This window comes from Etheostoma spectabile, chromosome 2 (genome assembly GCF_008692095.1).
Source record: "Etheostoma spectabile isolate EspeVRDwgs_2016 chromosome 2, UIUC_Espe_1.0, whole genome shotgun sequence".
In the NCBI taxonomy this organism is placed as follows: Eukaryota; Metazoa; Chordata; class Actinopteri; order Perciformes; family Percidae; genus Etheostoma; species Etheostoma spectabile.
The window spans coordinates 5,773,884-5,795,576 of NC_045734.1; the positions used below are offsets into that span (position 1 = coordinate 5,773,884).

The 21,693-nt window shown below is 41.4% G+C and overlaps 1 protein-coding gene and 1 long non-coding RNA gene across 2 annotated transcripts in view; one reads left to right on the forward strand and one right to left on the reverse strand.

Annotated features, from left to right (window-relative positions):
- rgs12b (regulator of G protein signaling 12b) overlaps positions 1 to 16,459 on the reverse strand; it is an 81,311-nt gene extending 64,852 nt beyond the window's left edge. Inside the window, 5 exon segments of the mRNA XM_032526940.1 lie at positions 5,799 to 5,918; positions 12,274 to 13,266; positions 13,899 to 14,138; positions 14,522 to 15,777; positions 16,248 to 16,459. Of these exon segments, the coding sequence (XP_032382831.1) occupies positions 5,799 to 5,918; positions 12,274 to 13,266; positions 13,899 to 14,138; positions 14,522 to 15,577 (2,409 nt within the window). The 5' untranslated portion in view covers positions 15,578 to 15,777; positions 16,248 to 16,459.
- Positions 3,810 to 21,693, forward strand: part of LOC116696700 (uncharacterized) — a 20,639-nt gene continuing 2,755 nt past the window's right edge. The window contains exon 1 of the long non-coding RNA XR_004333809.1: positions 3,810 to 3,853. This is a non-coding gene — a long non-coding RNA (uncharacterized LOC116696700). The remainder of the gene's footprint in view (positions 3,854 to 21,693) is intronic.

The window sequence follows — 21,693 nt, forward strand, 5'->3', positions numbered from 1 at the left end:
TAGGTTTGATGGTTAAGGTTAGGGTAAGGGGCTAGGGAATGCATTATGTCAATGACTGATCCCCACAAAGATAGTGAGACACACTGTGTGTGTGTGTGTGTGTGTGTGTGTCTTGGGGAGCTTGCGGGCTGCTCTTTTCTCACTGCTATGTTTAGTGAAATACTGTTCTCTGCTGCTTTCCACCAGAGTGTCAAAACCCCCCGCACTCACAATTGCGTGTGCAACATAGACACAGACACACACACAGACACACACACAGACACACACACAGACACACACACAGACACACACACAGACACACACACACACACACATTACATTAGTATATATGCACTAACACTTTATACATGGATACATTAAGTCTAAAATATATTTAATATATTTTAGATAACTACATGGCATGGTGACATTTAAATAGAAGATCACAGTAAGTCATCAGACAAACATCTTCAAAATAATACTCCTTAAAGACCAACTGAACAAAAATAAATACACTTTCTACTTTCTGATCCAATAGACCAAAGAATCAACAGGTTTCCCTTTAACTCAACAAAGACTCCTGATGATTGGTCTGTACAGGTCACATGATCTGTCATACCAGAGCTAGGGCCTTGCAACTAAAGTTTCAGAGCACTTAATTAATTTTAACCTAAGTAAATATGTATTAGATCATCAGCATGAGGTTTATATTAAATAATATATATATATATATATATATATATATATATATATATATATATATAAAAAAAGCTTCACTATCTCCCAAAAGAGTCTGATAAGGATTTAAATTCAAGCTGACAAGAAATCCATTTGTATTATTTCTTCTATAACCTTCTAATATCATCTCCTCCAATGTTGATCTGAAACAGTCAGGATTGTGTTTTATAGCCAGCCTGCTATATGGGAAAGAAGCAAGGGAGACATGGGATCAAATGTAGGCTGCGTCAAATATAGGGAGAGCCAACACACCTAAATTCCCCCACACACGTGCACAAACAGATTGTTTACTCACTGGATCAGCGGTCGTTTCAGAATCAACGCTTAAAGTTTGCTGCTCCATGAAGGTAGAGAGTAATCCTCAGCGCTGCATGTGAGAGCTTCCTTCAGTACCCATGTCATTACTGTTGAATGTGTGTGTGTGTGTGTGTGTGTGTGTGTGTGTGTGTGTGTGTATGTATGTGTGCGTTAGAGAGATGAAGCGGCAAATCTTGATGGCTTTCAAATGTCCAAACCGCTACAGAATGTCGCTAGATTCCCCTTCCCTCTCGCTCTCTCTTTCTCTCTCTCTCTCTCTCTCTCTCTCTCTCTCTCTCTCTGTCATCCCCCCTCCTCCTCCTCCCTTTCTATCTTCTCCCTCGCCCTGCCTCTCTACTCTCCCCCTCCTCGTTCTTTGCTTTTTCCACCCATCCTCGTATAATTTCTATTCCACCCACACTGCTGTGGGCTGAGAGACACCCACATACACACACTCAAGACAAATGCGGAGGCACGGATGCAGAGGGAGACCCCCTTGCCATTAAGAAACACCCTCCCACACATAAAATCAGCACTGAGTTGAATATGTTACCCTCAGTGCTCTTCTGTCATCTGCTTAGTATGCCCCATGCACACAGAATACACTGACATCCATAATGGGTGGAGAGAAGGCGGGGCGGGGGGCAAAACATGGAGAAATGGATGCATGGAGTGTCATGCAATGATTTATGTATTTATTCTGTAGGATTAAGAGCAGACTGAAGGACAGAGAATGAGATATGTAAAACAAAATAGGGAGATCATGCATTTGATTGATATCCGGAGCAGTGTTAAGGCTGTGTACAACTGAACTAAGGAGTAGCTGCATTCTTCAACATGCCTTGACACAGTGGAGGTACTCCCCCCCTCCCACACACACCCCTCCTACTCATCCTCCAATAGGCCCAAGGGTGAGGACAGTGGGTGAAGCACCAACTCACTCAAACTCAGCACTGATGAATAACCAAGAGTGTTATACAGACAGTAGACAACCACGTTCAATGCCATCCCGGAGGAAAACAATGTTTGCCACAGTTTGGATCAGAATGTCACTTTGAAACAACTTTGGAAAATGTTTTAAAGTAATCTCATAAAAGGTATCCAGCTCCTGTTTTCACATAACAATGCAGGACCTCTGGACAACTACTAGACAAAGTTCATTCATGTCTCAATTTCACTTATTCCAGTCCCCGCTTTTCGTGGAACAGGAGCCTATCCCAGCACTATATTTACACTAGTTTCCAACATTGATATAGTCTGTGTGTAGAAAGCATGTCAGACAGGATATAAAAGTGTGGTGGATTATTATTTTAAAGGGGAACTCCACTACATTTACACATAAAGATTAAATATTTGTGATGTGCAACTATGAGAGAACTCTGAGAAAAAAAAACCTGATGATGTCATCCCCTTTACTACACAAAATCCTGTCAGGGTTAGTGTTTAGTCTGTGACTTATTATTATTAATCACTAATAACCAAAGAGTTTGATTCAGATTTAATTATTTTGACAAGAAAACTTTAACTCAAGGCCAACTTGCTAGTTTTTTTTTTACTTTTAACCACAACTTCTACATCCAATGGAGTTTGCTGAGCAACTGAGCCAGTGTACCATAAGACTCCCACAATGTAAAAAGTGAGATTTTCATGTCTTTTTTTAAGTTATAAAGCAGGTCGAGGTGCTATATAAATACTGTGAAAGTATCCACCGTATGGTTGTGATGTCAGCTTTACTATGCCGAGTGCTCAGATGCTGAAGACCCGGAAACATTGACCAATCAGAGCAATTTTTTTTTTAGCATTTAAAGTCTGTTTTAAAACAATACTCACATGCTCATATATACATTAAAACCACATTTTGGTTGCTGTCTAGCAATATTCCCAATGTCTATATTGCCCACAAAAAGATCTCCTCAAAATGTTATTCTATATTAGTGATGGAGTCCTAGTTCTGTACAAAAATCCACTCCAAAGGTTAACCAAAGTTAATATTGGGCTTAAGCAGTCACAGCTTGTCAAATCAAGTGGATAAATCATTTTAACTTAAATGCCAGTGATCTTTCAAAACATATCCAATCAATATTATATTAGTCTTTTATTTTAAAATAAGTGTTAAAGGCTTTTCTCCTGCATTACTTTAGCTGTTACTTGTAAATCCTGCTTGAGAGAACTCAGCAGTGTGTGCTGCTCAAACCACTTCATTATGTGTGGACAGTCCATAAGTGGCTACAGTTGACACCTTTTTAACTGTTACTTAGAAGATAGACAGCATTAAATTGGATGCCTAGACGCAACATATGGAGAACACTGCCTGCACTGTTAACCAACACTCCAGTGGAAAGGAAATTTCATCTTCTTATGTTGCAGCTCACTGAGGAAACAGCAGCAATCAGCCTATTGTATGCATTGTTTGGCACTAAAAGTATATTTGTGCACTCAACCTCTGAATGATTATCTGTGCCTGGTTTTCATTTGGCAGCCTTTTTTAGTGAACAGCTTATCCATTGGTGCTGTCAAATAATGCTACTCAAGTATTCAACAGTAACAGTGTCTCAGCCCGCATGCATATTAGCACTAAAAAATGATAAAATGATCAAAAATTATTGCAAATCCAGGCACACACAGCTGGCAGGTACAGTCTGACTTCCTTCACTTCACTGCTGTCACTGGCACTGTGTGTGTGTTTATGTGTGTGCATGCATGCAAATATAGTGCAACCATGCTTTTGTGCATTGATGTGTTTGTGTGGGACTGACTAAGGTTGCAATTTGTTTGTTTGTGTGTGTGTGTGTGTGTGTGTGTGTGTGTGTGTGTGTGTGTGTGTGTGTGTGTGTGTGTGGTTGTGTGTGTGTGGGTGTGTGTGTGTGTGTGTGTGTGTGTGTGTGTGTCTATATACTCCATGCTTTTGTGTTGAGGCCTCACTAACGAGTGGAATGTCAGCTTTTGCTCATCAGAGCTCATTAGAATTGCAGGCTAACACTTGTCGAACCTCATAACCCCCACACTATCCCTAACACACACACACCACACACACACACACAGCATGTGCCACACAACACACACACCACCACAACACACACACACACACACCACACACACACACACACACAACACACACACACACACACCCACACACCACCCCCCCCCCAATCTCTCCCTCTCTCTCTTCAGTGGCCCCCTCATAACACAAAGCCCTCTCTGTTTGTGGACATTACCGCATAAGCAGCAAGAGAAAAAGGCTCAACAGCCGAGACGAGAATGACGAGAAATAGGTAGAATGGGGGGGGGGATAGAAAGAAAAGAAGACAGAGACCCTGCCATGGAATGGTCTGGCAATGCCACAGAGAAAGAAATTGCCCCCCATATGAAACACACACAGTTACGGAAGATTCAAATGTTTGCAAAGATGCATTGAAGCTTCTGATGTCGCCCCCTGATGATGAATCATTTTTGTTGTTTGTCATGATTAAACAAAAATGAATATAATTGTATGAAATTTACGTCATATAACTTGTTCTGCAGGGTGAGTTAACATTTGGACTGACAGTACAACATGGACATTAGCACAGCCGAGTACAAAGTGTCATCTCTTTCCAAAAACATTATGAATAGAAAGTAATTATAGTTTAAGGTGAAGCTAAACAAAAATGAGAATTTGAAAGGCGCAAAGTAATCTACAAATTGATTTTCTCTTCAAGGAATTTGACTCATTTAGAAGAATTTTTTTCATAAAAACCATACACAGCAGCTTTAACTGTAATTAAAATAGTTTTGGGAGACATCTCCAGTTTGAATACAGCTAAGAATTTCTGAAGCATGTAATTCCCAGTTTTGCCCCGTTTCTCCGCATACTTCCTGTCTCTCTCTACTGTGCTGTCCAATAAAAGAAAAAATGCCAAAAAAATGTATACTTCTAAAAAAAATTCACTACTGAAGCGACAGTGTGGTATGTGCTTATCTGCTCTCATGGTGCTTCAGGAGCCACTAAACGGCGGAAACATTTAGCTTCCTTCTGATCTCTATCTTAGGACAAAAACAGTTATGAATTGTGCTCCCAGACAGCAGGACTCTGCAAAAATAGCTGCTGGAAACAAAATTTCATGTGAATATAATCTTGTGCAAACCTAGGCCTTGTCTCAAGGGCATTACAGTGGTAGCCATAATAGCAGTCTATTGTATCATTCCTGCCCGAGTACTACAGCAGCCGCTGCAGACTCTTATTATACAATGTTGTACAGTCATACTAAATGGGCAAATTGTTGTTGCAAAACCCATGGCTGTCAAATGACTTGATACCAGGTTATTTCTTACAGCTAAAAGAAGAGCATAAGTATAATTTGTGTCTACATGTCACAGTCTAGCCATACTTCCCCCAGTCAGCAGAATATACAATACTTCTACACCAATAACATATGGCTGAATATCAAAAGGTAACCTAAGTTAATGTTGAGAAACTTCCTGCAATCAAAGCTGAACTGCAGTGTTAATCTACATCCATAAATTCCAGTCTGTAAATGTATATTGGCTCTTTCTATATCCTGGCTTTCTATTCATGACTGTGTGTATGTTGCCATGGTGACGTGAGAAGAGGGCTTGACGTGTCACATGAGGATGCATGATGCGCATGAGCTGCTATTATTAGAGATGGATGGTGCACCTGTGGCTCAAATGTGACTTTAACTCAATGGTCAGACTCAGCTTGAGCACTGCACTAACACTCAACATTTTGTCGGCGGATGTACTGTAAGTACTGTATACGTGTGTGTGCACGCAAATGCTCCTACCTCCAGGTCATCCAAAGAACGTGCCAGGCTGAGACGTTTGGAGCGTCCAAAGGAACGTCTGGCTGAGGAGCGCTGGGGGAGAGGAGGGAAGCCCATGGTCAGGCCGCGGAACCGACCACCCTGAGGAGAGAAAAAATACACACGTTCAGTTCATGTGCTATTTGAAAAAGAGTGCACACAGGTAGAGGTGGCAGTAGCCTAAAGGTCAGAGAAGCATGTTGAGATGAGGTTTTTAGTTCTAATCCCTTAACCAGGAAACAGGGAAAGAGTGGTTGTAGAAAGCTTCCAGGTGTGAATGTGTTGAACTGAATGATTCTGAGTTCGAGATATCACGTCTTCTCTCACACTTTCTCTCCTCATACTTTCTATCAGTCTTCACTGGCATTCAATCGCATGACAATAAACAAATAAATATAGGAATTAGAGACTGCCTGATATATTGGCCAATATTAGCTTAAGGCAGATATATCGGTACACGAGTATATGTTACTTATCATTTTTTATTTATCTCAAACAATCAACAATGTTGCAAGACAAAACAAAATTTAAAAACCAAAAAATAAAACGCAACCAATCAGAAATTTACAAAGCAGAATGAAGCAAATTGCTTACTTGGTCCTGCCCTTACTTCACAAAATCATACCATCACAAAGTAAATAGATATGCAAATACAGCATACACTCTTTCAGGTCTTACAATAAACAATAACTAACAACAATACCCTTAAACTACAATTCCATTCCTGTGTTTACGTCTATTTTCTGTATTGGTCTAGTAATAATTTCTTTAATCTATTTTTTAACTGAATGATATCACGACTCTGTTTGATGTCATTGTTCAGTCCATTCCATAAGTTTGCCGATAACTACAAAATTTCAGAGCAGAAATCTATGATTAAAAGCATCTCCATTGCATGATTTGTCCACTAGACAGTAGTCCCTTTCAGTAAATCTGATTAATCACAGATTTTACAATCAAGGACTCTTCAAACAAAAAAATTATGTAAAAAAATATATATCAGGTGGTGTATCATTATCAAATATCAATATCGGAGTAAGTATGGACCTCAAACATCCTATAACAGGAAAACGTTTTGAAAAAGTTTTAATAGTAGTAGGACTGTGTGACAGAGCATCTACTGTATGATAACTATAAGCCAAGGTCTTTGTTTATTTCTTAATATCTGTCATGTATTAACGGGATGTACTGTCAATTTATCTATACAGGTTTTATATCAAAACTTCCCTTTGTATAATAGTTTTATAATTGTGCAAGTCTTTGCACTATCCAAACCTAATGATCCAATCAAAACAGGTGTTGATAAATAGCATGGAAATGAACAGTGGGCCTGTGTGTGTGTGTGTGTGTGTGTGTGTGTGTGTGTGTGGTGTGTTAAAAGGAAGCTTAAAAGAAGACTATTTAAGATGAGTTTTTTTCCACCTAAATGTTATATTTCCACATGTTAGCACAGGCATGTACAGTCCTGGGATTTTTGTCGGCAGTAACAGATGTACTTTTGTCAACCCCTCGGACACACCAGAGACACCACACACACACAACAACACACACACACACACACACACACACACACACACACACACACACACACACACACACACACACACACACACACACACACACACACACACACACACACACACACACACACACACACACACACACACACACACACACACACCCACACACACACACACACACACACACACACACACACACACACACAAACGGGATTGACATGATGACAACAACACTCAAAATAGAGCTTTATCTGAGGAGGTAGTATGTTGTGCTCTTGAATTGGATTGCATTTTATGGTTCAGGTGGTTTACTGACTGTGTTAACTTAAGCAGCTACAAGGATATTTTTTTTAACTAGTTATGAAACAGTCTCAATTTAATGCTGATCCCTCTATATGACCTACATGAGCAGACGAGACCATCAGTGATGATTGGCTATTTCTTCATAATTTAGTTATTGTTAATGACTCTTGTTGGGTCCAATTCAGACGGGAACAGGCTGTGTTCACAGTAAACACATCCTAAGCAAAGTTTCACAGTGAGTAGTACGTCAGCCAGTTAAAAGGAAGCATAAGGAGATTATTTTTGTATGAGAATTTAATTTTTACTTTCCCACTTTTGTCCACAGAGGCCACCAACGTTTCTGTAGATGCTTTAATGTACCTGAATTTAATAATAATAATAATAATAATAATAATAATAATAATAATAATAATAATAATAATAATATACAAAGCAATTTTGTAACGACTACCATAGTGGAAACCCACTAATTGGAATAAAGTTAACTGGCCATCTGTTACATGATGCCATAAATCGCTTCCTAAAATGAGCGCATGAGAAAATGAGTCCTTGGGTCATCAATATTTATTGTCCAAAGCCATCTGACAATGATGTAACCACACTCAGTAGTGCTGTAAACTTAGGAGTTGCCTTCACAAGTCTACAATTAGCCTTTTAACAACTGTTTTCCTTTCATCTTTAGAGCACAACTGAAGCATTCTGCTTCTTTCTCTTCTCTCAAAAATGGCATACTGTGGTAGAGAGCGTATGTCAGTGGACCCAAGTTGACTAATGAGTAACTAATGCATGCTGACAGGCTCCAGAGGCCATACTGTGACACATGTTGAATCTGACTGGCTCATTAGAAGCAGGTCTTGTCAACGTTTCATCAGGAGGTGACCAGTGGTGTTGCCTAGAAACTAAGGCAACCCTTCTTGTGTGTGTGTGTGTGTGTGTGTCATATAACAGTCACAGATTTGAACACATGATCCATAAATGGATATATGGACACAAATATGCTTACATGTCCTCTGTTTAACCTGGTCAGTTTAAAACAAGTGTTATTTTTAAAGGCAACGAAGCAGAATGTAAACAAACTGTTTTATAAGAGAAGCTTAGATTTGGATTAAAACAGGACATGACACTGGATCTGATTTAGTGGTTGTTTTGGGTGTGGCTGCACAAGCGCGTCAACGGAAAAACATCTGAAAGACTCAATTTTAGTGGAAAACTCACAGCTCTTATTTGTGCTCTTATCTTGTCCCCTAGTCTCCCTTTCATAACCACACGCGCGCACACACACGCACACACACACACACGCGCAGGCACGCGTACACACACACACAAGCAAAGACTTTAATTCCACAATTTTCAAATTTTAGATTTCTGAGATCAAAAACATGTGTGTGTTCTCTGGATACATGAACTTTAGGTACCAAGGGACCTTTAAATTTGTATGTATACATTTCCTAATAAAAATCTAAATTAGTTTCCCATGGACAGCCATGAGAGTGCAGGAGTACAGATGGACAGTGAAACAGTGCCACCATGTGGCAAACACTAAAAATCTGTTAAGCATAATGCACAACACACTGCTTTACCTATACTGGTACAGGGCCTGTTCAAAGCCTGTGGTATTGCTGCTTGAAGCTTTCTCCAGAACCATTGTGCCCCAAAAATACTTACAGAAGGACCCCAAAGCACTTAGCAACCACACAGTATAGTCTGCTACTGACTTACTGTGTACCCCTACTACAGAGAAAAACATTGGACTACCACATTTACCTGACAGACGTGGCAGATTCAGAATTTACTCACAAAATATCAAAATTAAAATGTGAAGCAGAGGTGTCAAAAGTATTCACATTCATTACTCAGGTAGAAGTATAGATACTAGGGTTTAAAAAGACTTCAGTAGAAGTTGAAGTGTCAACTCAAGCTTTTTACTCAAGTAAAAGTGTAAAGTGTAAAAGTACTGGTTTCAAAACTACTTAAAGTATAAAAGTAAAAGTAATGTAAGGTGGAAAAAATGCCATTCTGCTGAAAATAAATACTCCAGTAAAGTATAGATACACAAAATTTCTTCTTAAGTAAGGTCCTCTGATGTGGAAGAACCACAGACATTTGCCTTATGGACTGATGGCGGCGCACCATGCGCCACCCAATCCGGCCAATCCGGAGCAATCAGCCAAAATCTGCGTAAATAAACCACTAGAACCGGACCGAGAACAGAGACGGATTCACAGAGACGGATTTGGCTCCGGACTGTGTGTGTGTGTGTGTGTGTGTGTGTGTGTGTGTGTGTGTGTGTGTGTGTGTGAGAGAGAGGGGGTGGAGAAAAAGGTGTAAGGCAATGCAAATAAAAATAGTTATTCTTAAACTACAGAGTTAGAGTTGTCTTTTTCGTCAATGATATTGCATGTTGATATCGCCACAGTCAGCGTTAAATGTCATCGTCATATCGCCATATTGTTAACAAATTTAACTCTTCAGCGGAGGTGTTCATTTCCAAACAGGCTTAGTGGACTGACAGTTGACGTTGAAGTATGGCTTTAATTTGTGGTCGACAGAAATGGTATAATGATTATAAAAAAGCAGCACACTTGAACAACCGGACGCAGGGTGAGCATAGAGCATTGAGAGAGTCTGAGTGAGAAGGAATTTAAAACTTACAGCAACTTAATACGATATAGGGTCTATACGATCTGGTGTCAGCAAAAAAAAAAAGTGTTTTGATTGAGTTTTCTCTAAGTGTAATGATCCAGGTGAATTTAAGTTGGGCTTGTATTGTGAAGGGTAGAAATTGTTTTTTTATTGAGTTTCTTCAGTTTAATATCCCACTCTGTCCAAACTCTCCAAATTCCAGTTTATTGGGACCCAGTTAACAAGGTGTCAAGTATTAGATGAACGATCATAGATATTAAAAAGACCGAACACACACACACACACACACACACACACACACACACACACACACACACACACACACACACACACACACACACACACACACACACACACACACACACACACACACACACACACACACACACACACACCCACACACACACCACAAACACACACACACCACACACACACTCACCCACACTACCAAACAACACCACGCACACCCACAACACACACACCACACCCACACACACACACACACACACACACACACACACACACACACACACACACACACACACACACAACTGTAACAAGTCAGTTCTAATACTCAAAATAGTATTGCTTATGAAAGACAGGAACTACTGCATCCGATACAGCAAAGCTACAGTGCGCTAGTGTCAGCATATTCCGCATTGTAGTTTGACTACCGGTAGTCATGGCTTACCATGACAGCCACAGCCTCCAAAGTCCTGCGTCTCCAGTCAGAGGACATTGTTCAGAGGGGTTAACATCCAACTTCCTGTCACCACTGGCCTCTAACCTGGCCTTGTAAACACTTCCTCTGATTGTCCCCTGGGGGTCACTGGGACCCTGTCCACAAGAAGTTTTACTGGGGAGAAAGAAAAACCAGCCTTCTTCCTGTAACTATCAAGGAAACAAGAGTCTATCCCCAGTATCTATTCTGGTCTGTAAATTTGGACAATGCAACTAAATACTAAATAACGTAATACTTCTTCAACTTAAGACGGGCTGCAGGCTGCAGAGAGGTTAATGCAGGAGGAATCCAGACAGGATGGATATGTCTTTCACTCTATGTCTGTATCTCTTCCTCTCTATTGTCTGGGAACAATAACAGCCAGTCAATAATGTTCTTTATCTCAATGCAAAAGGACATTTCTTCTCATAAAATAATGCAGCCAGTGTATTCAACTGTAGATGAATCTTAATTTGAATATTTTGTATGTACTGTTTGTCACATTACTAATGTAACCATGTGGTTTGGATCTCTTTAATATTCATATGTAAGTAAACAAATGCTTTAACTAATATGTTTACTTTATTAAAACTAGTCTGACGCGTGTCTGCTGTTCAGTCTCATTACAGTGGGAAACAGGTGGTTTTCAGGTAAGGCAGGTGCCTGGCTCGTGCATAATACATGATCTGATACTGGAGCAGTGGGGATAAATAACTTATCAATCCACTTGTTCTAAGTCTGACAAGAGAGACAAATGGGGTGCTCAAATTATATAATATAGTACAGGGATGTTTGATGGCGTGAACAGTGTTCATTGCAACTTTAAAAACCACTGAAAGGTTTTACATACAAGAGACCAACTTTATTCAAGGGCCGAATGAGTTAAATGCTAGGCCTTGAAGAGGAGAGGGTGAGAATGCGACAGAGAGCAGCGGGAGCAGTGGGATGAACACAGATGGATTTATAGCCTCAATAAACCGTAGTCTTGGACACACTCTAGTCAGACTAAATTTCCACAGCAGGGGTGTGTGATGGGGGATGTTACCTGCTGCCCGGGCTTCTCATCTCTCAGCCAGTTTTAACACAACTCTTCCAAAAGTCCACAGCCCACAAACTGGCACAGCATAACACATACTGAATGCAGGATTGTAGAAAGACTGAACATCTACTGGGCTGAACATTTGGAATAAAAATGAATATATTATGTGATCACTGAGTGAAAATGAAGGGCATAACCAATTAGAATGTGGTGCTAACTATCACAACATACCTTTTTCTCTCCCTCCTTTGCATTCCCTCGTTTCTTCTCTCTTTCACCACTCTCTGCTCCAGCTCTCTCCCTGTCTCCAGCACCAAATAGCTTCTTAGCCCACTCGTCTTTCTGAACAGCCAGCCGATGGGTGTGGGAGTGGGAATGTGGAGGAGGAGGTTGGCTCCCTCCAGGTGGTGGCAGGTGATCTCTAGGGGCCAGTGGCGCCCGATAGCGATCGGCCGGGATCTTATTCATGGGTGGTGGCAGGGTGCTGCAGTTAGCTGATGACCATCCGTCGGTGGATTCGGCGTAGGACTCCTGATCGCTGCTCAGACCCTGGAGGTGCATGTGATGGTGCTGCTGACGCCAGTCTCTCAGCACATGGACTGGCAGCCACCGCTGCGGCTCCACCCCTCCTCCTACTCCTCCACCCCCTCTCTTATCTCCTCCCCCCACAGCTCCTCCCCGCCTCCCTGGTGAGTAGTGGTGTGGGTGGACTCCTCGAGAGTGCCTGCCCGGTACATCGGGGTGAGCCACAGGGAGAGGGTGAGGGAGGTCAGCCAGGTGTGGCTCCTGACGGTAGTGGCCATTTCTCAGAGCTGGTGGAGGAGGAGGGGGAGGAGGTGGGTGAGGGGCTGCGGCTCCTAGGGTGGGGCTCCAGGCCTGCTGGGATGAAGGTGGGCTGTCCCAGTGGCGTGGCCCTGAGATGTGGCTGTGGTTAGGAGGACCTCCGAGGTCTACTAAAAGCACTCTGTTGCTCTTTTCTTCTGGTAAAAAGTTGCCGATCCCGCTGTCACTGTTGCTGCTGGTGCTGTGGTTCTGCTGGGCGTCGTTGTCTGGATCGTGGAAGGCCCGGGCCCGGACCCCCTCTATGTTGTCCCCCATGTCCCGGTAGAGGACAGAGACAAACTGCAGGAGAGGCTGAGAACTGGGCGGGAATTCCAGGCAGCCTCCTGTGTCTGGGTCGGGGGTGCACTCAAAGCCAAACCTCCTCGCAACACCTAAATGGACCTTAGGAAACAACAGTCACCATGAGAGTATCAGTCGATAGGTAGACATTTCTACAAAGAATCATATAGGAAAATGTTTGACTTGTTGCTAGGTGTTTCTAATTAAATACAATGTAGCTGGTAGTACATGTCTGACTGACTAGCATCACTGGCACTAGATTCAATTTAAAGTTTTCTGTAAAATAAAAAGGAATTGGCAATGACACTGGTTATCAAACTTTATTTCTTATTCTTTGATCACATATTTCCTCATTTAAAATCTTCATTTTTTTTTATTTTAGACTGCATTTATTTAAACGTCAACAGCTGCTTTGCGTAAAGACAAAATGTACCCCTGCTGTATTTAGGAAGTTTAGCTTAGTTTGTTAAATAGAAAAAAGGATTTTCATATTCCACTATAAGAGGTCATTTAAAAAAAAAAGTGTCTGACCAAAAGCTACGGTATGGAATTGGCAACGCTACTAAAAAAAAAGTAACACATGCTTTTTCTACTATATCTGCCCTGACAAAGACCTTGTGAGGTTGAAACCGGTCACTATTTATACCAATACTAAACTGAGTTATCTCCTCTTCAGTGTAATTTGTAACCCCTTAATGTATTAATGTATCTCATCACTGTCTCTGTATTCACACCTGGTGCTGACAGAGGTCTGGGTCCACGATGAACACGTGACAGGAAGTCCTCAAACTGCCCTCTTCATCTCGTCCGTTGCTGAAGTGACAATCTTCGTGGTCGTCAGTGGCCTGCATCGTGACCAGTCCGAAGAATCGACGGTCATCGGGACAGCAGGCGCTGAAGGCTAGTTTTTCTGCTGGATAGGTGGCCAGGACCTGACCTCTGTCACTGCACAGACGCACGCTGTCGTGCATGACCTGGATGGACATAGATAATACACTTCACAATACGATACCAGGGAAAATAATGAGACAATCACAGTTAACACCAGACATCATTCACAAAAACATCACTGACGTTTCAGGTTCATACACTGTGTTTATACTGCTGACATAAAGTAATGCTTGTAATTAAGTTCCTGTTTTCCAGCACTTTAAGTGTAAATGAGTATGCTGAAATCTTTTTTTACCTATTTCAGGCCTCGTAATCAACAAGATAAAGTGGAGAAGCTTTCAAACCCATTGCAGTTTAGGTTAAGCTACAGTTATTTTTCATTTAATCAGAAATGTATAGCTAACAGCTAAGCTAAGTTATTATCATCATATGGTAACAAACAAAACAACAAAATATTCAACCGCACCTTCATAAGAACCAGTGAATGGATCTTTTGCTCGGCCCGGAGACGCCTCATGCTGCATCTGATGGCTTGCAGGCTGTCACTCTCTAAGCTTGACCCAATGGAGGCCAGCTCAATGGAGCCCAGATATCCAACAATCATGCCCACATTGAGGATGCCCTCGCTGGGCTCTAGGCCCAAGTCACCCCCATCTCCTACATCCAAGTCTTGCTCTTCATGGTGTTGAAGGTGGAGATGACGGAAGTCTGCGTCCAGGAAGACTGAGTCGTCGTTCAGAACTTGGGCCATCTCCTCCTCAGAGAGGAGGTTGGGGTTGCTCTGGGAACGGGAGGAATTCCCATATGCAGGGAACTCTGGATCAGATAGCGGACGTGGCTTGGATGATGAGCTGGCCCCAGGTCTGTCCTTGTCTGAGCTGCTGGAAGACTGGCTTGAGTTCTCAAAGATCATGTTAAAAATTCCTCCAGACTGCAGCTCTGCCACAACCTTCTCTGCCCTGTTGATGCCCAGCTGCTTAGAATCCAGTTTGGGTTTGTACCACCCCCCACGAGTTCCAGCGCAGCCTGACCTGCTGTTATTGTTGTTGTTAACACTGTTGTCATAAAAACCATCCAACTCATCATCACTTGAGCACGAGTCGGGGTATGATGCTGCCATGGTGTTGCTGCTATGGTGACGACTTCCAGTAGCGCGCTGGTGGTGATGGTGCCGCCTCTGACGTTCTCCCTCGTTGATGACCAGTTTCAAGACACCAGAGCAGCGCCCAATCAGTTTGACCACATCTTCATGCGATGCCTTGGAGACATTGATGTCATTGACGGAGAGGATGTGGTCTCCTGAACGCAAACCTACATAGTCTGCAGGGCTCCCTTTCAGGATGCAGCTGAGGACACATGGACTTTGGCCTGACAGTGTAAAGCCATACCCTGTTCTTCCTCTCGCCACCTCCACAGCCCGTATACGACCCTGCTGGATAGAGGAGGAGGGCGGTGTAGGCTGGGGCAGCCCACTTCCACCACAAGGGCGTCTTTTGGATGATGCATCCGCTTGACTGAACATTGTCCCAAGCTCTCCTCACGCAGTAACGCAGGGCATAGCCAACGTCTGTCTTCTTGTCGAACCTATCTGCTGTCAAGCTGCTACGAAAAAATGAGTAGCAGTTCAAAATGCAGCAGAGGGGTGAAAGATTGCCCTCAGTTCTGGCACAGCCTTGCTATAGTAGCATTCCCATCCTAGTGTCACTCTCTCTCCCAATTCACCTGCAACACAACACAACAGAACCAAGTCAGTCATGAGAGCCTTTACCTTCCCTATCATGCTTTTGCTGTCTCTACCTGGATCCCTATGACACTTCTTTTCCACACACATATTTGCTGTCTGGTCTATTTGGCAGCATGTGAGCTCAATGTAGTTATAAAACCATCCAAAATGTCAAGGGAACGCATTATACTCTCATTAACGGCAACACTCGCATGTTAAGGGGAAGGGACTGTACACACAGCCACACCTGTGCAGGGTGGAGTCAGTGCAGCTCTGGCCAATGGGAAATATGTCTTCAAACCAGAGGCGTTTTCACACCTGTTGGCATGCAGGTAAAATTAGACAGACCCAACCTAGAACAAGTTAGTTCAACCTCTACATTCGCGTTTCTCGTTTTAGCAAAACAATATTAGTTCATAAATAGTCTAAGACATTCACTAAGAAACTGTAAAGAAAACGTTAACGTTACCGTTAGCTTAGTTAGCTGCACACACTAGTAGTGAAGCTGGCTACATGTTAGCACTGGTTTCAAATGCTCTCTTTTGAAAGAAATTGACCACTATGTGTTTGTCACTTAACACTCAGAAGTGAATGCTTTTCCTCTGTCAATTCATGAAAGTTACAAAAACTTCCTTGCCGTGCCTTTGCTGGTTCAAAAGTGCACCCACCCGTGCTTAAGCTATAGTCCCGCCCCCCGATTTCCAGTTCTTTGGAATGTCGGTCTGTTACTATGGTAATGGCGGTGTACACAGACTTTTAGATCCCGTCATTGGTTTTCCGAGTTGTCAGTCAGACAGCGAACAGTTATGTGGATAAATTGACAAAAGTTAGTTTGAGAATTCACAAATAAAAGTATCAAGAGAAGCATATTCCACAGGTGTCAAAACTTGGCATCACAAGGGCGGCCGCCTGAGTGCTCTGTGATTATCGGGAGTATTATTGAAAATGATGTCTGTGTTGATCTGTCGTTTACCACCACGCAGCGAGAAAGCAGAAGACAACAGCTGGCCACAATACGTCTGAGTTGTAAAGCAGGGATAGCTACGTAAAAGGTGGACGCAGGTCTGTTTTTTTTAAATGTTCCGACAAGAATGTTCGGTCTAGCGGGTTCACGCAGCGGGAGGTTAAAAAAACGACTTACTTGTCGGTGTACGAGGGTGATGCTGCTCGGGCAGATTCCATAGTTCGGTAGCTAAGGGTTATTTAGGTAACTCAGGGACGATGGGTAAACAAAAGAAAAGGCTGCACCATCTGGCGAAGTAGCCTTAAGAGGAGGAGGACTGGAGAAGAGGGAGGTGTGTTTAGAGTGGGCAACGGAGGCGGGGGGGGGGGGGGGGGGACCTCAAACAGTGCACATGATGATAAGAAGAAACAACATTTAAAAGTTTTCAATGCATGAACTATACATGCAGATTATATACAATGTATCTGTGGAGCTTATCATTATTAACAGTGGTAGCAGTCTGTCTTGTTTTTCTTTTCTTTTTGGTGGGGGGGGGGTCAAGATCCTTGAACTTGAAAAAGCATCAGCACAATGCAGCAAGAAGCCCCTCCCAACACTTCAAAGTTTTATTCATGCCAATGAATAAAACTTTGAAGAAAAGCAGCCTGCTGTTTAGCAAAAATCTGCATCTGAGTGCCAATAATGTGCAAATTGTTCTTGGAGTAACTTTCAGCTGATATGAATGGCTGTTTCAAACCAGAAAGACAACACATGCACAAGTGTTGGTTTATGTAAGCTATTCATTGTATTTTTGTATTCATTAACTTTTATAGCTCGTTAACATTGTTGTAATATATAGTTACAATTACTATGTTCCGATACCGATACCAGTACCGGTATCCCCTCCCACACTGTCTAAAATGCTGGTATTGGTATCTGGAACATAATAAAGCTCTGAAGACAATCTACGTTAAAGTAGTTTATTTATGTTGTTTTCCTGTTATAACTGACTGTCAAACTGCATAATAAGAGAAAGTTATGTGGCATCCATTGTTTGTGTTTGTTCATGTTTCACAAAGAGTTTAACCTGAGCCAGATCGACAACAAAGATAGAAATCATACCACATCCATACAGGGCAGTGGTATACAGCTGTTAAATTATAATAAAATATATGACCCACTGGTATCGGATCAGTACTCCATATCAGCCGATACGCATGTTCAGGTATCAGAATCGATATCGGGAAGCAAAAAATGGTATCAGACCATCTCTAGTTACAATAAGCTCAATTCAGTATAAAAAGATCTAAAACATTGTGTTAAGTCATAACATGACATAAGTTAATTTTCTTTCCAAAACTGTAACCGGTTCAGCTTTATGTGACGTTCACTGTTCTAGTTAATATTGTAAAGGCTTAAAGTCATCCAGATGGCCTGATGAAGTTCTTTTCTAAAGTTCAGTCCTAAAAAGTGTCTGTTTGTACTTTACGTACAGTTGCCTAATACCTGTGCCATCGTGATTTCAGCTCATGTGCCATCTGTCTGGTAATCCTGTTAATACCTTTTAATCATGAAGCACCCATCTTAATGGGTGCTGTAAAATAAAAGCAACATATGTCTGGTCTATAAAAGAGAATTACAACCTGGCCGAGAAAAGGAAATTATACAAAATGCAATTACTGGATCATATCAGAAGTTAGAGCGAAGGTCTGATAACAGGCTTGAAATGAAATACACTATGGACCTTTCTTTAAATGAGCACACGTTGGTAAATCACGTTTTCTTTCAGCTTGTCTGGCTAATCTGAGCTGGCAATAGCTCGTTCTTTCTGACAGAGAGGAAGGCGAGAAACGGCATGGCAGAACATCAACGGCAGTACCCTCACAGGTCGACCGGGTTAGAGACACATGGCCCCGTGTGCCAAACGGTGCGTTTGTAACATCTTCATCTGAAAACACATCAAACACCTTCTACTTTCAGTTTTTTACAACTCCCCTGAAGGAATCCTACAACTCAAACATTCACACAAGTTAAACATCTTTAAATTATTTATTCATTTCTACAACAGACCATATGCAGTGATTACTCTTTAAAATATGAAAAAATGACTGAAATACACAATTTCTTTCTTTTTACAGGCAATTGTAGGCTATATATATATTATTTAAATAAAAAAAAGAAAAAAAGAGGCTCTACGGTCCTGTTGGAGGATCCAGACAAGAAATGGTAAAGGGCGAACACAATTTGCAGTCTATACTTCTATTACCACCTTAAGAATCATTGTATGAATGATAGTTGTGGCAAGTGGTCACCAAACTATTTTCTAGTAAGGGGGGGGGGTACTCTTTAAAAGCCAAACACTAACATGCTAATTGCAAAGACAGTTGGCATTACGGAGCAAGAAACATAACTTAGCTGCAAATATACTGTATGTAACCGCAGTAATTCTCAGCTTTTAGACCGAAAACACCGACTATATTATCTTCTGAGGTACTGACTCTTCCAAGTGGAAAAAAAAACAGTCTTAAGGGAAGCATGTTGAATCAGTTGAACGTGAACTTTGTCCATGAAATCCACACCCATCTCTAAAACCACAAAAGATTTCTGGGTAATCGTATTAGCCCCTGCAGGGGTCCTCAGTCAGTCTTTTGCTGTTCCTGTGCCTGGAACATTCTCTCTTTATCCTGTTTTTGAATTATTTACTTTATCAGAAGTGGGCCAGAATGGTTTTCTGTCATCCTCTATATTTTTCTCACCACACAAATCCAAACTGACTGTTGATCTTCAGAGAGAAAAAAAAAAAAAAAAAGGTCTCTTTTAGGCTTAATTGATCTACTTCAGGGAGGCCTCACAATGGAATAGAATGACAGCTGCAGGGGACTCAGTCATTTATTGTGTGAATACATTATTTTAACATCATCAAAGGAAGCCAGTCTCATTGCTCTGGAGGTTGGAAAGTGGCAACATGTGTAGCATACAAATCACTGATGTGTTTTACTGGTATGTGCTATAGGACTCACTGTTTATCAAGAATGCACATACGTTTTTAAGTGCTAGGTGTATTTAATATTCTGCACAGAGACAATGCATGATGAAATATTTGCCAATTGGTAACGGAGACAATATCTAAAGCTCAACAAAAAACACAAAGCTCCTGTTGTCACGTGGCATTACTACGCTACACTGCCTCATCTGTTGATTTGTCAAAGCTGCTGTTGGTCGCTAAGGTTACAAGGCTCCCTTTGGATTGTGTCGCATCTCTTCCACACAAACAGCCATGGCAACCATACCCACGGAAATACAGTATTAAGGACTATGCAAGAAAATAGCAGTAATGCTAAGCATGCTTTCAAGCTTTCAGTGTACAGGACATACATATACTCAGTCTTTTATCTAAGGCAAGTGTATGTACAGAGAAACCCGGCCCAGCACACCCCCAGGCAGCTCAGGTCAAGTCTTCAATAAAATACTAGAAGCTCGTAGCTTTCTGCATTCTGCGGTCTGCCGAGTCACTGATTCTTCATTTTCTGATCATGTGTATGTGTGTTGTGACAGAAAAAGAAAATGGCATTATGATCCTGTCTTTAAGATCTCTCGTCTTAACAGAGTTCAGATTTTATCATGCACTATGGCTTTCATATTACATTACAGTTACTTAATTTTTTTTCCTTTTACGAGATACGAAGCTAACAATTTAAAGAAGACTACAAATTTTACTTCCAGTCTCAACAACAATAGTCACATCTTACATCCTGAGAATTAAAAGAGACAAGACATGGACATGTGGAATCATTCAGGTGCATCGGGAGCATACCAGACTTCAATGGAATTTATAAAAAATAAAAAGTGACCAATCATAAGAGGAAATGCTTCTCCGCTCCCGGTTTAAAAAATGAAAGTTGGTATTTTTCTTGCTTGACAGTTCCTACCTTAATGAGTGTTTGTATATGTACCCTTACACAGTTAAAATTATGTATAATTTTGAAAATGCAGAATGATTTTTTTTTTTATAATTTCCAGTATATACCCGTCTAGTTCTTTGTCCATTCAACATAACATCCAGAAGAGGCCGTTGCACAGATACCAAAATTGCAGCAACTTGCTTAAATGGGTGCAAAAGTTGCTCTTTCTACAGTGATAAATCACAACATCCATCCCCTGCTTCTCATAGTTACTGGGGGGAAAAAAACAAAACTATGGCTATTAGTGATCATTCTTATACATAAAATATTTACTATTTAACTTCATCATTTGTCAGAGGATGACCACAAGTAAATTAAATATAAAAAAAGGTCTTCAAATATAGTATTATTGAAAACATAAGCAGGCATTTCTGACCCTTTTGTGTCAGCCCATTGTCAGTGTCTAAACCAGACCTTAAGCACTAAAAAATAGGTGCATTGAAACTTTAAATATAGTAAATACTTTGTATCTTCTTTTTACTGTATTTCACTTCACTGACATCACAATACTCAAGCAAGTCCTCACAGGAAAATAAACTAATCCAATTTATGTGTTTGAATAATATTAGATGCATGTTCTAATCAAGGTGCTGGGTACGAGGTGTTCAAGGTGCTGTCATTCGTCTTGAGGAATGGTCTGTGGAGGGTGGAGGGAGGGGACCAGTTTGAAGGCTTTGCAGCCAGTGTCCTTCATAGAAAAAGGGGGCACTTTTCAAACTGTTCTTTTCCATTTACCATATGTCCTAAAACTGACTTGGATTCAGATCTCCCCTTGGGTTTTCTTTAGCTTGCTCCATTGAATCCATCATGGTGCCTTAATTTATTCTACCCATTTCACATCGGTGTAGAGGAGGGAAAGGGATGAGGCTGCAGTAGATTTTTCTAATGAAACAGTCTGTTCTTCCCCTCCGTAATAACTCAAGGGGGAGCTGTATATGGAGATCTAATTTCTCGCCCTACCACATTTCTCTCTAATCTACTTTTCTCCCCGTGCTTCACCCCCCCCCCCC